The 17,147-nt window shown below is 33.3% G+C and overlaps 1 protein-coding gene across 1 annotated transcript; it reads left to right on the top strand.

Annotated features, from left to right (window-relative positions):
* Positions 1-5,165: 5,165 nt before the first annotated feature.
* LOC105788810 (scarecrow-like protein 34) lies at positions 5,166-8,145 on the top strand. The gene is made up of 2 exons (XM_012615858.2): positions 5,166-5,312; positions 5,530-8,145. The coding sequence occupies exon 2, from the start codon at positions 5,547-5,549 to the stop codon at positions 7,827-7,829; it is 2,283 nt and encodes a 760-aa protein (XP_012471312.1). The 5' UTR covers positions 5,166-5,312; positions 5,530-5,546; the 3' UTR covers positions 7,830-8,145.
* Positions 8,146-17,147: the final 9,002 nt, after the last annotated feature.

The raw sequence follows: 17,147 nt of genomic DNA, 5'->3' as shown, positions 1-17,147 counted from the left end.
CACTAATATTGTTCAAACTATGCTTACAGAAAAGAAGAATCTGACCCAGCTGTGTGGAATTTGTACTACATCTGAACATCCGACGAATTTGTGCCCAATCCTTAACGAAAATTTAACGGCATATGTTGGCGATGTCGGAGGTTTTCTGAGACCTCCGCAAAGACGCTATGATCCTTTCTCTAACACCTACAATCCCGGGTGGAAGGATCATCCCAACTTGAATTACGGAGCTAATCCCCGATATAATCCGTCATACCAACCAAGACCTTTGCAACCACCGCAACTGCCACCCAAGCCGAGCACATCTCTAGAAGCTATTATGGAAAGACTTGCCGTCGATGCTGTAAAATATCAACAGAGGACAGATGCATCAATACAGGAGTTAACTAATCAAGTTAGTAAACTCTCGATGGCAGTTAATCGTTTAGAGTCTCAAGGTAAATTACCTTCCCAGATAGAGCCGAATCCTAGGCAGAATGTAAGTGCAATAACTCTTTGTAGCGGAAAAGTTTTGGAAACAGTTCCAGACAAAAGTCATGGGCAAGACAACGAATGGGAAAAGTAGATCTCTGATCTAAAAGTCAGAATGGAATCAGAAAACCAGAAATCGTTGGATGCTGAAATGATATACCCGATCTCCGACAGTGATTGGGTTAGCCATGTTCATATCGTGCCCAAGAAAACTGGCGTGACAGTGGTTAAAAATTTGTCAGGAGAGCTAGTTCCTACCCGAGTCCAGAATGGATGGAGGGTTTGCATCGATTACAAGAAGTTGAACGCAGCTACCCGGAAAGACCATTTTCCACTTCCATTCATCAATCAAATGCTCGAGCAATTAGCTGGTAAGACTCATTATTGTTGTCTCGATGGATATTCAGGATTTTTCCAAATTCCGGTGGCGCCTGAGGATCAAGACAAAATAACTTTCACGTGCCCTTTCGAAATGTTTGCGTATAGACGAATGCCGTCTGGTCTCTATAATGCTCCGACCACTTTCCAGAGATGCATGTCGAGCAAATTCTCTGATTATGTCAAGAAAATCATTGAAGTCTTCGTGAATGACTTCACGGTGTATGGATCTTATAGACGATTCATAAAAGACTTCTTGAAGATCATGTAACCGCTTTGCAGTCCATTACAAAAGGATAAAGAATTTGAATAACACAGGTCGTCGAGCTAAACGACGTTAAACAAAGCGCTGTTAGGAGGCAATCCAAATTTTCTTTTCCTTTATGCAAATAAAATTTTTGGTAAAATGGAAAATGAAAATGCATGTCAAGGATTAGTTCTGTCTAAGGAAAGACTTGGTACTTAAGAATGTCCATTGTGACTCACCTCTCTTTCCTGGGAACTTACTTGGTGCATTTATCACGACTGTTTTACCAAATCTCGTAATCTTGGGTTTTAATAATTTATTTCTCGAGTTTATAGCTTAGCTAATAAATTTGAAAAAAAAAACATTTTAATTTTCCTATTATTATTATTTATTTTTACTATTTTATTTTATTTTCATTTTTATTTTGCAGGAAACATTCCAAGACAAAATTAAATTCCACATGTCAACCCACAAAATTCTTTTTACTTCAGCCAAGGCCCACTCTACCTACGAGACCACCCTCTACGACGTTGAAATACATGGGGAGTTTCTTTTTCTCTCTTTCTCCTACTTATCTTTACTTTTATTCTTTAAATTACATTGGGACAATGTAAAATAAATAGGGGAGGGAAATATAAATTGGTTCTAATTTGCTTATCTGTCATCGTTATTTTTGTATGTTTTCGGTAAAAGGTAAAATTTTTCTTTTAATAAGTTGGGATGGTACACTTATGGTTTGACCTATTTAGCTATTTAGTTCTTTACACATACAACTTTTCAATAACCTAGACTTAGTGGGTAAAAATTTTTTGAATTGTGAGTTTGCTTGACTGCTTTTATCTTTCAAAAAAAAAAAGGGGGAAGAAAAATAATAATAATACTCCTCTGATATGAATGTTAAGAGTGAAAATTGGGGCTGTACACCGGACCGAGTAACCGGAATGTGGTGCTTGGGTTGTCATTACATCTCGCGTAAAAAGGTTTGTGTGACTGTCTAATTTCTTTGCACTCACTCCGCTAACAAGTTATCATGAGTAGGGCGAAATAACCCGCTTAAAGACGTCCGAATTGAGTAACCGGAACATGGTGCTTGTGTTGTCATCATGTCTCGCGTCAAAAAATTCAAAAATGTCTTAAGTACAAAAATAATAAAATGAAAGGTAAGCCTATCAAGCTCTTATAAATTCTGAAATATATTTACTTACTTCTTAGGCTAGGTTATTTGAGATGTTAATGTGCTAGGATTAAATTGTTGAATTGTGCAAACCATGGGGGTCAAGTCCTATTTTGGAGAAAATTTTTCCTTTTGCAGATACATACAAATGCTCGAGGACTAGCATAAGCTAAGTAGGGGGATTTGATTAAATGCTAAAGTTACATATTTTATGTAATTAAATTGGTTAATTTATGAGAATGCACCACTAATTTTGCCATATTTATTGAATTTTGTGCAGGAATGCAATTTGGGGCTAAATAAAAGAAAAATAAAACAATTGGGCTAGATTGAAGAAAGAAGCAAAGAAGGAGGGCCAAAGAAGAATTTTTCCAAGATTAATTAGCTAAAATTGTTGACTTAGTGGGAGATTATTTTGGGATATTTTTTATATTATGAAATATTTTCCTTGATTTTCTATACTAGTTGGCTCTTAATTTAGCAAGGCCACTAGTATAAATAGAGGCTACATTGTTCATTTTAATCATCAATCAATTCATCAATTCAAAAATCAAGCTTTCAATTAAGTCTTTCATTAAGTGTTTTTCTTTCTTCAAGTATTTTTCATCTAGTTCTTTTATCAAGTTTTTAATTACCAAGTTTTTTATCAAGTTTTGCAGCAAGTTCTTTTTAAAACTTTTCATCAAGTCTTTTCATAAAATTTTCCATCAAGTTTTTAATCATTTCATTTTTAAATTAAGCTTTTATCTCTTGCAATTCAATCTTTTCTTTCTTTTTTTTGTCAGCAATTAATTTCCAACCTTGCGTCACCTTCACCACTCACTTTCATTTTTTTTCATTTATTCAAACTTATTTAATTATTCCAATACCAACATGCCCCAAACATTAGCCAACTAAACCCATTTTCAGCTTTAGGCCGAAATTAGCCTTGTCAAAACCCGTGAGTTACGAACCCGAGCCATTTAACTCCTAAAATTTCAGTACTTTTTACTTCTCCGGATTAAGAGTATGATTTTGTCAACTCACAAAGTCAGATCAACACTAAGTCAAAAAAGACATCGTTTGATTTAGTGTGATTGGACGTACAATTGGAATTCCGAAAGGAATGTTTCTAATTGGTTTTCTGTGAACACATTGGCGTGCCAAGTGGAGATTGCTGTTTGGTTCCGTCAAGGGAAGTAGTAACCAGATTTAAATGTCCCACGTAGTTGAAGGCATTGGTTCGAGCTAGGCTCTTCTAGAACGCAAGGCTGCCGGAGTTCTAAATCACGAACGTTTCGTGGTTGTTCGATCGGTAAAGATTAGTTATTGGACGTTCCATAACTAATTTACACAAGGAAGAGTTGGTGTCCGAGGCGTCCTTGGTAGCTATAACTAGCTTATTGGAAAAGAGGAGTTCATCTAATTTCGAGGATCGGTTCAAAGACGAGGAAAATTCGTGCCTAAAGCTAAGCTTATTCTAATTAATTTTTCTTCATATTTATTTCACTGTTTTTATTATCCTGTTTTCAACTTTTACTTTTTTTTGTTATTTTTCTGTTTATTTCAGGACTTCAAATTTTATCCCCCCGAATTTCTTGGGCACGATAGTTGCCCCGACATAAATCTGGTCAAGAGAGCAACAATTTACAGTAAACCAGTCTCTGAGGGATCGATCCTACTCCCTATACTGCGTAATTTGCAATTTAAGGCGTAGGTTTATATTGGTGGGTTCGACACCCATCAGTAATTTACTCTAAAATAAAATGCTATAAGTTTCAACTTTTGTATGGTAATAAAATAGAGGTAAAACGTGTTTTTAGATAATTTTATATTTTGTCAACTAAATAATAAAATCTTACATTCTATATAAATGAACTAAAAAGATAATATAACATACTCAATAATAAATCTTATATTTCAATAATCCTCCTAAATAATAAGCAAAACCAACCAAACTGCTATTGCAAAATAACCATTTCTAAATAAATGATAAATGGTTTGGCAAATGCAATTACTACCATTGCAATTATTTTTGTAGCATAATGTAGAAAATACAATTAGTTTGTATGCAATTGAAAAAAAAAAAAAAAACACTCTCTAACATTTTTTTTTTCTTGGCTTAGTTATTGTCTAATCTCCCAAGTTGGAGATTCTTGTTTCTCAAGTTTAATAGACCAGAATATAGAAAATTAGAAAATAAAGCTTTGACTTTCTGAAAACCATTCCAAAATCCAAAGTGAGTGATTGGAAACAAAGGAAAAGCCTTGATTTCCAAGCAATCCCATGGTGAAATTGGTGGTGGCTGTTAGACTAGGAAATAAATAAATTCTTGTGATGGTAAATAACTAAATATAATAGAATATATACATATGTTGTCATATATGAGCTAACAGAAAGCTCAACGCGTGTGATTTTGGCCCCATTGAAGCTTGACATCTTGCTGCTGCTCCTTTCACTTGTTTATTCAACTTCAACCTCAGATATGTAGGAGTGGGCCCCGCAATCCTTTATGTGTATATATGTACATATTGGTAATAATATAGATAGGCACTCGAGAAGAATTCGTATAACTAAACCACAGCACTCTTTTCGGTCAAATTCTGCAAGGAAAAAATATACCCTTTGGACGGGCTTATGTTGAAGTTAGTTATGTTTACATGCAAATTTTCTATGTGAGGTTGAAACTAATATAATCTTCGTTAATACAGCAATATACTGTAATATACTGTTTCGTGAGAAAGTTACTTCTAGTAAATATTTTACAGCAAGTGTTTGCTTGGATAGGATTAAACCAGAAATGGAATACATACAATGAATGTGTCAAAAAAGGGAAAAAGAAAGAAAAGTAAATAAATATGATGCTGCAGATATCATGTTGACCGACCAATAGCCGCTGAAATAACAGGGTCCCAATGTATCTCATTTCATGTTCTCCTCCTATATATATATTAGTGTCAGTCTCTTCCAGGAAAGGTCCTATTTGTTTAAAACTTTCAATCCCCCGCAGCTATCTCGAAAGTCTTCTCTTCTTCTCTGGCTCTCTGTCTCTCTCTCTTTAAGGTACGTTTAACTCTTGTTTCTTGGTTCTACTTCTCCACTTTAGTTGAATTGCGGCCTTTCTTTGTGTTATTGTTGGTGAATTTGTGATCTTATTTGTTTTAAATCTCAGAAAGTTTGAATCTTTAAAGGGTATTAGTCTAGTGATCACCATAAAGCTTTCTCCTTTGATGCATGGTAAGTGTTTGACTTGTTTTTTTTTGTTCTTTTTGGGTTGTAGAATTGGGATTTTTTTAGATGACCATGGATCCAAATTCCATTGAAATCTCTGATTACCTGAACTGTTTCAAAGTTGAAGATCATACATTCCACAATGGATTTGAGTTCAATGTCCCCTCCCCAGATCTTAACTTTATGAACATGAAAGTTCCCATTATACCACCTGACTCGGACCCGGGTATTAATGTTCCATCCATTACTGCAAGTTCAGATGGTAGCTCATTTTCAGCTTCCTCGGGGTGGAGTCCATTGGGGGAGTCTTATTCACCTCCAAGTGACAATGACTCCACAGATCCAGTCCTCAAATACATAAGCCAGATGCTTATGGAAGAGAACATGGAGGATAAGCCCTATATGTTTAATGATTATTTGGCTCTCGAAGACACTGAGAAATCATTATATGATGCCTTGGTGAGCAATATCATCCAACCAGTCAAAGTGGAGAGTCCTGATAGTAATCTTTTTGGTACTAATGGCCATTCAGATGCTAGTATTAGCTCTCGTAGTGGGACTAGTGATCATATCGATCCTCGTGGTATCGGGGAAGGCGGATGGCCCGATCCTTCCTTGTTACAAGCTCCTTACTCTTTGCAGCCCGATTTGCAACAGTCCAGTTCACAGTTTTCTGTTGACTCGGTTAATAGCTTGAGTAACATTGGTAATGGGTTGATGGAATCTTCTGTTAGCGAGCTTCTGGTTAAGAACATCTTCAGTGATAAGGAATCTGTGTTGCAGTTCCAGAGAGGGTTTGAGGAAGCCAGTAAGTTCATCCCTAGTAGTGAACAGCTGGTAATTGACCTAGAGAGCAGCACGTTTGCTGTGGGGAAAAAGGTAGATGTTCCAAAAGTTGTAGTCAAGGTGGAGAAGGATGAGAGGGAGATTTCGTCCAATGGGTTGACGGGTAGGAAGAACCATGAACGGGATGATTGGGAATTGGAAGACGAGAGGAGTAACAAGCAATCGGCAACTTATACAGAAGAGAGTGATTTATCTGAAGTATTTGATAAGGTGTTACTTTGTACTGAAGGGAAAACTATGTGTGGTATTGATCAAACTGTGCGGCATGGGGAAACCGATAGCTCGCAGCATAAAGAACAGTTGGATGGATCCATTGTTGGAAGAAATCGTTCTAAAAGACGGGGGAAGAAGAAAGAAGTGGTAGATTTGAGGACTCTTCTGATTCTCTGTGCACAGGCTGTTTCTGCTGATGATCGTAGGACTGCAAGTGAACTGCTAAAGCAGATTAAAGAGCACTCTTCTCCTCTTGGTGATGCAAATCAGAGGTTGGCCTATATCTTCGCAGATGGCCTTGAGGCTCGCTTGGATGGAAGCGGAGCCCTAATTCACGTTTTTTATGCTTCCCTGGCTTCCAAGATGACAACAGCTGCTGATATCTTGAAAGCTTACAAAGCTTACCTTTGTTCTTGTCCGTTTACGAAGCTAGCCATTCTGTTTGCAAACAAATCGATTTACCACATGGCTGAGAAAGCGAGTGTTCTTCATATTGTAGATTTTGGTATCCTGTATGGTTTCCAATGGCCCATTCTTATCCAACATCTCTCAACAAGACCCGGTGGGCCTCCTAAGCTACGCATCACTGGAATAGAGATTCCCCAACGAGGTTTCCGCCCGGCTGAAAGAATTGAGGAGACAGGTCGTCGCTTGGCAAAGTATTGTGAGCGTTTTAATGTTCCGTTCGAGTACAATCCTATAGCAGTCGAACATTGGGAAACCATCCAGATCGAGGACATCAAGATAGATAGCAATGAGATGCTTGCCGTGAATTCTCTTTTCCGGTTTCACAATCTACTCGATGAGACTGCCGATGTGGACTGTCCGAGGAATGCTATGTTAAAATTGATCAGGAAAATGAAACCTGATATTTTCGTTCACTCCATAGTTAATGGAGCTTACAATGCTCCCTTCTTTGTTACAAGGTTCAAGGAGGTTCTGTTCCATATCTCTGCAGTATTTGATGTATTCGAGAACACATTACCTCGTGAAGAACCGGCAAGGTTGATGTTCGAGAGGGAGTTTTACGGTCGCGAAGCAATGAATGTCATAGCATGTGAGGGATCAGCAAGGGTCCAGAGGCCGGAAACATACAAGCAATGGCAGATTCGTACATTAAGGGAAGGGTTCAAGCCGCTTCCATTAGACCAGGAACTGATGAAGATAATTAGGGATAAGTTGAAGGCATGGTACCACAAAGATTTCGTAATCGATGAAGACAACCACTGGATGTTGCAGGGATGGAAGGGCAGGATTCTTTATGGTTCCTCCTGTTGGGTACCTGCATAGGAGTCTTGCCTGGAATCTCATCTCAGCTAGAACCGAGAACCTGACCAAGATATTCTTTCTGGAAAGACAATAAACGTAATACTCGCATGCGTTGATAGACATTGCAGTAGGATTAATGCAGTGTGTTAGGGGTCAGTTCGTTTATTATTTTTCAGTAGGCTAGGACATAAGTAAGGATCTGACTTTATTTTCATCCGTGGGGAGGCATCTCGGCATCTTGTCTGTACATATTTATGTTTGTTGTACAGTGTACTGCATTTGTTCCAAATATTAGCCCATGAAATTGAAATTTTGAAGACAAGTTTTTGCAACCTTATCTACAAGTTCACCATTGTTGTATGATTCTTGTATGTGCTTGAGGGGAGCTTGTTGTAAGTAAAAACAGCACATAATGAATCTGTCAGTTGATGCTTGTATGGGAGATAAGAACATTACGTAATATATGTGCTTTGGCTCTGTTTCTTCAACATATTCAATCTCCAACTGTGGTTAAGGATTTAACGATTGAGTAATCAAAATGATAAAGTATTATAATGATAATTATTTTATTTAGATAACAAAATAAAGATCATTTACCCAAAAATTAAATAATGGCCTACCATAAAAAGTCATTTCTTAATAGAGAGAGAGAGATGAATGGTTTGTGAAAACAATAACAATAATGTGATCACTGATTTCCTTTTCATTTTCTTGGGAGGCTAATATATATCATCTAACATATAAATTCTTTCTAAATATATATTTCTAAAATATGATGTTAGAATTTTGCACGTAATTCAATTTCAAAATTTGAATCTTCTTACCTTAATTTGCAATCCTATCAATTTCGTCAACATAATATTATGAATTTTAACAATTTCATTATCATAATTTTGAAGAAGTTTGAGGATTTTGTTGGATTTTTTTTAATTTTAAAAGGTTATGTTAATTTTTTAAAATTATTTTAGGAATTCTTACTTTTCAATTTTTTTGAATTATTTTACATCAAATCACATGGCGCTTTCCTTGGTATCACGTAAAGTGCATTAATTAATTAGCTGAGGCTGAATTTTGAGTAAACTATTTAGTTGGTCACTTAACTTTTAGGGCATTTTTATTTTGGGTAACTAAAATGAAATTTTTACAATTTCATCACTCAACCTTTAGGGTGCTTTTATTTTAGTCACCCAACAATTAAATCTTTAACGGCGATTAACTGTCCACGCCACATCATGTTCACACTTTCATTATGGTCACCCAAAAAATATCATTTTTTAAGTCTTGGCCGGGGTAAAAAAAACTAAGGATTAAAGTGAAAAAGCAATAGAAACTAAATTAATATTTTAAAATTCTGTATTCATTTACCCCCTTTCCGAATTCTAAATATATAATTTTTTCTTGTAATATTGAAATTTTAAATTTCAAATCATCAAAATCAATTAAATAAATTATTGAAAAGTTTATTAAATCATCAATATCAACCGATTTGTTACTATAGTATTGAAATTAATTAGATTAAGCCTTGTTTGATTGACCATTGAAAAAATTAAATCAGCTGAAAATTAATATTTTAATTATTTAATTTTTTACACATGTTTGATTATTAAAATGAAACTATCTAATAGATTTTTTTCTATAAAAAACTGTTTAAATAATAAATAGATAACATATACTTGACCTTTAATGGATAATATTTTTAATTAATTAGTTTAATATAATATTATATTATAGTTTCTTATAAAAACTTTAGGTTTAAAATTTGATTTTTCTTTAGAATAAGAAAAATATTTAAAAATTAAGGATAAAATATAGAATAATTTTTATAATTTAAAATATATATTTATCAAACAACCTAATTATATTCCATAATTAATTTTAAGTAATATATCAAACAATTTTATAACTTAAATTCAATACTTAAATTTTCAATATTTAATTTTTCAACACTTATTTTTTTCGACACTTAATTTTTCAGTTTATCAAACAATACCTTAATTAATTTAATCTCCTTCTACATTTTAAAATTTTATTTTATATTTCCAAATTAAAATCAACTCAAATAACTATCTTTAATAATTACCTCTGAAACCTAAATTTCTTTTGATTATATAATTTTGAGTCTTTTATACTAAGCTAGAAGCAAATAAATTTTTTTGCAATAAATTAAATTAATTAATTTTATACCAAACAAAATCCATAATTTTTCATCACATCTTTACCGAAATGAAGAACAAGCAATTAATTATTTAATTGCAATGATTTTCTTTACTTTTATATTACTATGGAAGATTTGAGATTACATAATCAAAAAAATTTAGTTTTGTTGGCAATTATTAAATTGGCTTATTGAGTTGATTTTATTAATAGTAATTTAAAAACATAAAATAAAATTTTAAAATTTAGAAAAGATTAATTTAGTTAATTTCGATATTACATGTAACACCCTATACCCGGTTCGATCGCCGGATCTGAGCTATAAGATGCTATGACAATTAACAACATTTACCATACACAAATTCATCTTAAATATGCAATTAAACAACAAACATTCAATATCATAAGTATAATATATAATTTGTACTAACACAACATATATATTTTCATGAACACTTAAGTACATATACCAAATACTCCTACTACATGCCACAAAACTAAAATATAATGTTTTCAAAGTCTACCAAAAGATAGTTGGATAGTGTGATCTTTTAGGTGATCCGATCGCTTGATTCCACAACAGGACAACTACAGGAAAACCAAATAGAGAAAACTTAATTGAGCTTAGTAAGTTCATATATTGAAAAAAAACAATATAACATACCTTAATGTCACAATTTAAAATTAACAAAATGAATAAGCACTTAGTCCTGTCATCACAACCATTTCCAATGGGTGAGTTCATTTTATGCAAGTAATATATCATTCAAGCTATACAAGTTCATTCAATACCAAGTCACAATATAATATCGATAAGTTTGAGCACATTTACAAGTCATTCATCAAGGCATTATTACCACACATCAATATAAGCCATTATACCAATTAAAAATCACTATTCAGACCGATGAACCAATATGAACAGATACAGATACGCAGTTATCCATCCAAGACACGCTAGAATGCTTAATCAAGCTAATCCAACCAAGAACACGTCTGAGTATTGAGTGCCTAGCCCGAAGGCTAACATCCCTCCAAAACACGCCTAGACACCGAGTGCCAAACTTGTAGACTTCCCTTCCTATTAATATTTTCACAATTTTTTAAAATTTTTGCATTTTGTTCAATTTAGTCCCTAAAACCAAAACAAGCTTATTTTCACAATTAAGCCCTAGGCTAACATGTTGAATTCATATCCATCCCTATACAACCCTCAAGTATTGAAATTTCGCAAGAAACCCATGACAAATTTAACATACTTTGATTTAATCCCTAAACTTAAAACCTATTCAAAATCACTTTACAAAATTGTCCTATTTCATCATCAAACTTCAAACTCAAGCATTAACATCTAAAAAGCTTCAAGAACATTAATAGAAAGTTTTCAAAACTTTGACAATATTTCAAAATAGTTTCTAGGCTAGCTAAATTAAGCTACAACAATTTCAAAAACATAAAATTCATACAAAATAAGTGTGAAATTGACTTACATGCATGAGTTTATGCAAGGCCAAAGCTTCCTTAGCTAACAACAATGGAGTTTTCGGTTGGAAATAGAAAGAAATGGGAAAGATGATATTGGTTTCTTTATGTTTTATTATTAATACATGAACGTTATTTTAATATACATTTTTTAATCATAAAACTTAATTAATTGAGCATATAACCAACCACTAACTTCAAGAATGACTTAATTATCATTTAAATCCATTCATTATGTTTCTATACTCAATTAACCCTTATAAATTTATAGCGATTAATTTTTATAGTTTTTACGATTTAGTTCTTTTTCTTTAATTAACTAACTAAACATCAAAATTACCAGACTAAATTTCAATATGACACGATAATGACCTCATAAATATTAAATAAATAATATTTACGAACTCACACATCAGAATTGTGGTCCCTAAACCACAATTTCCGACACCACTAAAAACGAGCTGTTACATTACAATAACAAATCGGTTAACATTATCAAGGGATCAATTTTTTAAAAAATTTATTTTGATTGATTTTGATGCTTTGAAATTTAAAATTTTAATATTGAAAAATAAAGAAATTTAAAATTTTGGCAATGTGATAAACAAGTATAATTTGACATTATTTTTAAATGTATTATTTTAGTTTCTACAACTTTCACTTTAATCTTTATTCTTTTTTACCCCAATCAATATTTAAAAAGAAAAAATATTTTTTTAGGTTACCAAAATGAAAGTGAAAACATGGTGTGGCGTGTACAGTCAACCGTCGTTAAAGATTTAACAATTAAGTGACTAAAATAAAATCATCCTAAGAGTTGGGTGATCACTAGGTAGTTTACCCTTAAATTTTCTTTAAATATCAAACAAATTGATAAAATGGACAATTTTAGAGCCATTTGAATTTTTGATAGAATAAAAAAACGCATTAAAAATGACAAATATCATGATTACAAATTTTAAGAGGATAAAATAAAAGAATTGGGAGCTTTACAAAATTAAAAATTAATCTAATTGTTAATAAATATATAATTGAATTTTTTTTTACTTTGTTAATATTTTTTCCAAGCTTAATATTTTACTCAATTTTTTTGTACTTCAAATGAATCTTTAAACTTGGATGAGTGAATTGATTTATGGACAATTCCAAATAGAATTAGAAATTCTATTATACGTTAATGTGTGTGGAAACTATATACTTAGAACACACAGTTGTGTTTAAAAATAACATATAATAAATAACAAAATGCATGATTTAAAACTAATTAATAACAACACATGAAAAGATAGATAAAATTGCGAGTAAAATGAAATTTAAACATGTAAATATATCATATTAAGAATACTAAATGGATTGAAGTACAATTGTTTATTCTGGTATTGTCATCCATCTTTAGTTTGTGTCGAGTTAACTTGTGACTAGAGGTGGTCATGGGTTGGGCTACCCGGCCTGGCTCGACAGCCCACCTGAAAAATGGGAGGGTTTGGGTAAAAATATAGGCCCGAAATATGGGTTTGGGCAAAAAACGAGACTCATTTAGAAAATGGGTCGGGCCTCAGGTAAAACTATTTTGGCCTAGCCCGAATTATATATTAAATACATACTATTTTTAATCAAATATATATTTTTATTTTTAATCAAATATATATATATTTTATACAAATTAAATATATATATTTAATATGGGTCGGGCCGCGCCAGGCTCGGGCTTAGCAATTTTCTTTCGGGCCAGGTTTGGACAACTTTTTAGGCCCATATTTCGAGCCAGGCTAGGCCCGAGCCTAAAAGCCTGGCCCAAACCCGGCCCGGCCCGTGATCACCTCTACTTGTGACACCAACTTAATTAACAATTTTATCAATATATATGTTGGGGATCGACCTGTATAAATAATGAAATAGAAAAAGTGCAGAAGAAAGAACACAAATTTTGCGTGAAAAACTCCTCCGAAGAGGATAAAAACCACGGGCAAAGAAGGCATATGCTTAACATTAATAGAGTAAACAAAACGAGAGCACAATGAGAATACAAAACCCAAGCCCCAAATACAAAGCTCACACCCAACGCTGTCACAATAGGGGTTTCACAAAATTATCTCAAACTCTCACCAAAACTCCATATGCGACTACATCTTGTTGCTCTTAAAGAAAAGCCTTTGTTGATTGGCGTGTCTAAATCAGTGTTACAAAGGCCCTTTAAATGGCTCAATACTGAGGGCTAAAATGACTAAAATAACCCTGAAGTAATCAAAGTCCAACTGGGAGAAGAAGTCTTGTTGAGCTATACAAAATGTGGCTACATAACATCATGAATCGTCGTGACGTGCCGACTCTCCTCGTCGCCACGTCCATTTCCAAAAACCGTCATGTCGTCCTGACGTAAGGGACCTCCTTGTCTTGATGTCAGGCCTATTTTGGCCATTTTTCGGTTGCTAATCAATTCTCGTCTGAAGTGTCTACAACATGCCCGATAAATTCAAGGCAAACCCCACAAACCTCCACCTTGACTCGTATTTATCATGCCTCCTTTTTCATGCTCCATCACGGGCCTAACTCGAATTTTACAGAATGTCAACTCAGTCTAAATTGTGCTCAAACTTGGAAACTAAAAGACTCCTAATCTTTAAATTAAAATTGTATACCCAAACAGGAGAGAAAACAACAACTCTCTCCACCTGATTGTAACCCTCTGCGACCAACCTTGCCTCAAACACTCTGCGAACCATTCGAGTCTTAAAGACCAAAAGGGGATGAGATTCTTCTCTAAATCAGCTACGTGCCTGACATCTGACACGACTTGATGGTCACTAAACTAACTATAAATACGACAAAGGAAAGCGCACCTATCGAACAATAGTATAGCTATGGTGAGTAGGGAATATCGTATCCACGAGGATTAAAAGTATTAATAATTACTGTTTTTCTATTATTTAGCTGACAATTAGTCAGAATAACCACAAGACATAAAGAAACTCAATAAAACTTCAAAAGAAATTAAAGGAAGATCTTCAATCTTGAGGGAGATCCATTTTTGAGTTGGTTCCGATGGTGTTCTTCGAGTGTTTTCTTCGATTTTATTTGATTGCCCCCTTATGTCTTCTTCTAATAGGTATTTATAGACTTTAAAATGCTCAGAAACCCTAAAATTTAGATTTTTCCGCGTATTTGGGAAGTAGGGTGGCACATGGGCGTTTGTCTAGCCTGTGTGGCTTACACATGCGTGTGTCCTGTAACACCCCTAACCTATATCTGTCGTCAGAACAGGGTTACAGAGCATTACCAAAATTTACAGATCAGATAAACATATACATTCATGTCTTATGGTATTCATATCAGAAATCAATCATAATGTCCCTTATATGAGCCATCGAGGCCCAAAATATACATTAAAATCAAATCGGGACTAAACTAGGTACTCAGAAAATTTTTCAGAAAATATAAAAAATTTGCCTAGGTGCAGGGGACACACGCCCTTGTGGTTAGGCCGTGTGGTTCACACTGCCAAGGGCCATGCCTGTATCTCAGGCCGTGTAACTCTCTGACTTGGGTCACACGGCCAAGTCACACGCCCGTGTGCTAAGCAGTGTGATCAATTTCTGAGCATTTTGTTTCTCAATTTTTAAGATGCAGGGGACACATGGCCAAATCACATGTCCATGTGCTAGGCCGTGTGTCACACCATCTCTGGCCGTGTGGACGAAAATAGGCTATTTTCCAAGCCACATTTCTCACCCAATTTGTCTTCCACCTACACCAACATTTTTACATATTTATAATGTAATACAAACATTCAACCAATGTGCCTTTAGGCATCTCAAATGATAATTTATTATCATGTCAATCTTATACTCATACTTACCTAGATATCAAGTTCACCTTTATGCATATTTTATCAAATATACTAGCTTAAATGAATCATTTCAAACACATATCAAACATGACATATTCTTTTATATAAATCAAAACATGTTCATCACAAGCCATACCAATGGCTAATTATAACCAAAATACATGCCAATATTGACCAATTAACCTATATATGCCATTACAACCATAATTGATTTACCATATATATCGAAATAGGCTGATGGATAGTGTGAGTGATCTCCGCCAAGCTTCCAATCCAACGAGCTTCCAAATTACTATAGGACAGGGAAAAATAAAACAGAGTAAGCATGAAATGCTTAGTAAGTTCGTATAACATGGTAATTAACTTACCATTCATTCATGTTCAAGATAAACATGCAAGACACAATCAACCAATTTGGTCACAAGCCCTAACACATATCCTCATCACTCTTGTTAGTCATATATTTCATTCAAATAGCAAGAAATATGTATGGGCTCAACAATAACAAAATTTTCATATACATATACTTTCCACATCATGAATTCATATAACATATACAAATCATATCCATGTATTTCAAGTACATTTTCATAATAGTTTGTCTCAAGTTCAGATTATTTCATATTAGGATTTTGCCCATTAAATCAATCAATTAAAATGTACAAAAGAAATTAAAATAAAACTTTGGTTAAGTGGTAAAACTAAAATTTTATCAATGCAAATGGTATTAGTTCAAATCTCATGACATTCAACTTTTATATTGACTTTTAAAATAAAAAACTAAAGTACCCTCGAATGAAATAAAATATTTTAATTATAGAAGAACATTTTCGTAATTTCTTTAATCAAATTGGTGCTCAGATAATTTGTGACATTAACTTAGTAAAATGTTAAAACAATAATATAGATTATATTATAATAATAAGGAAAAGTAATGCAAGAGAAACTTCCTCTTCAGGTGGGATGAGATTAAACTGCTTATGAGTTGGCTACTCGGTCAGGTTCGAACGCCTGCCCGAAAAATGAGAGGATTTGGACAAAATACGAGGCCCGAAAAATGGGCTTGGGTAAAATTTAAGGCTTGTTTTTTATATGGGTCAGGCCTTAGGCAAGATTTTTTGGCTCGAGCCCAATTCAGTCCAAATATATTATTTTATAAAAAAATTATATTAATTATATATATTAAATTATTTATATTTATATTTATATTTATATTAAATCACTAACCCAATAACAATTAAACCCATTACCTAAAACCTAAAAAATTACCCAACTAAATAACCCAACCCAAAATATAAAATTTTAAAATTTTATTTAACACAATAAAATATTTATTATATTTATTTGTGTTTTTAATATAATAAAACATTTATTATAATTATGGTAATTTTTTAATATAAATACTTTTAATGCATTTTTAATGTGTTAGAATATTTTTATTTTAACATTTTAGTGCATTTAGTGTGTTATATTTAAAAAAATTATTTTTAAATAAAAATTAATCTAAAAAAATCAAATATGAATAGATAAGGTGCCTAAGCTTACCTTTATTAAATTAAGTCAAATTTGAAAAAAAAAAGTAAATTCATTTTTTAGATTGAACTCAACTTAAGTTTAAAAAATTAATCTAAATACTTTAGATAGATCCGATCCAATCCGAACTCAGCCCGAACACAGGATGAGCACGTCTAGATGATGCATGTGGCCTACATAATAGATAATTTACATGGTTATTATATTTGGATTAAATTTGATTTATTTGAATATAATAATTGGTTTAGGATTGTTTGTTGGTCTTTTCAGCGATTTAGCTTTGACCCCAAAAAAAGGGTCAAATGCTTGGAGGGTACAAACAA

The sequence above is a fragment of the Gossypium raimondii genome, chromosome 2, assembly GCF_025698545.1.
Source record: "Gossypium raimondii isolate GPD5lz chromosome 2, ASM2569854v1, whole genome shotgun sequence".
NCBI lineage: Eukaryota > Viridiplantae > Streptophyta > Magnoliopsida > Malvales > Malvaceae > Gossypium > Gossypium raimondii.
Note: the sequence above shows the minus strand (reverse complement) of the source record. Positions and strands in the feature narration are given on the sequence as shown.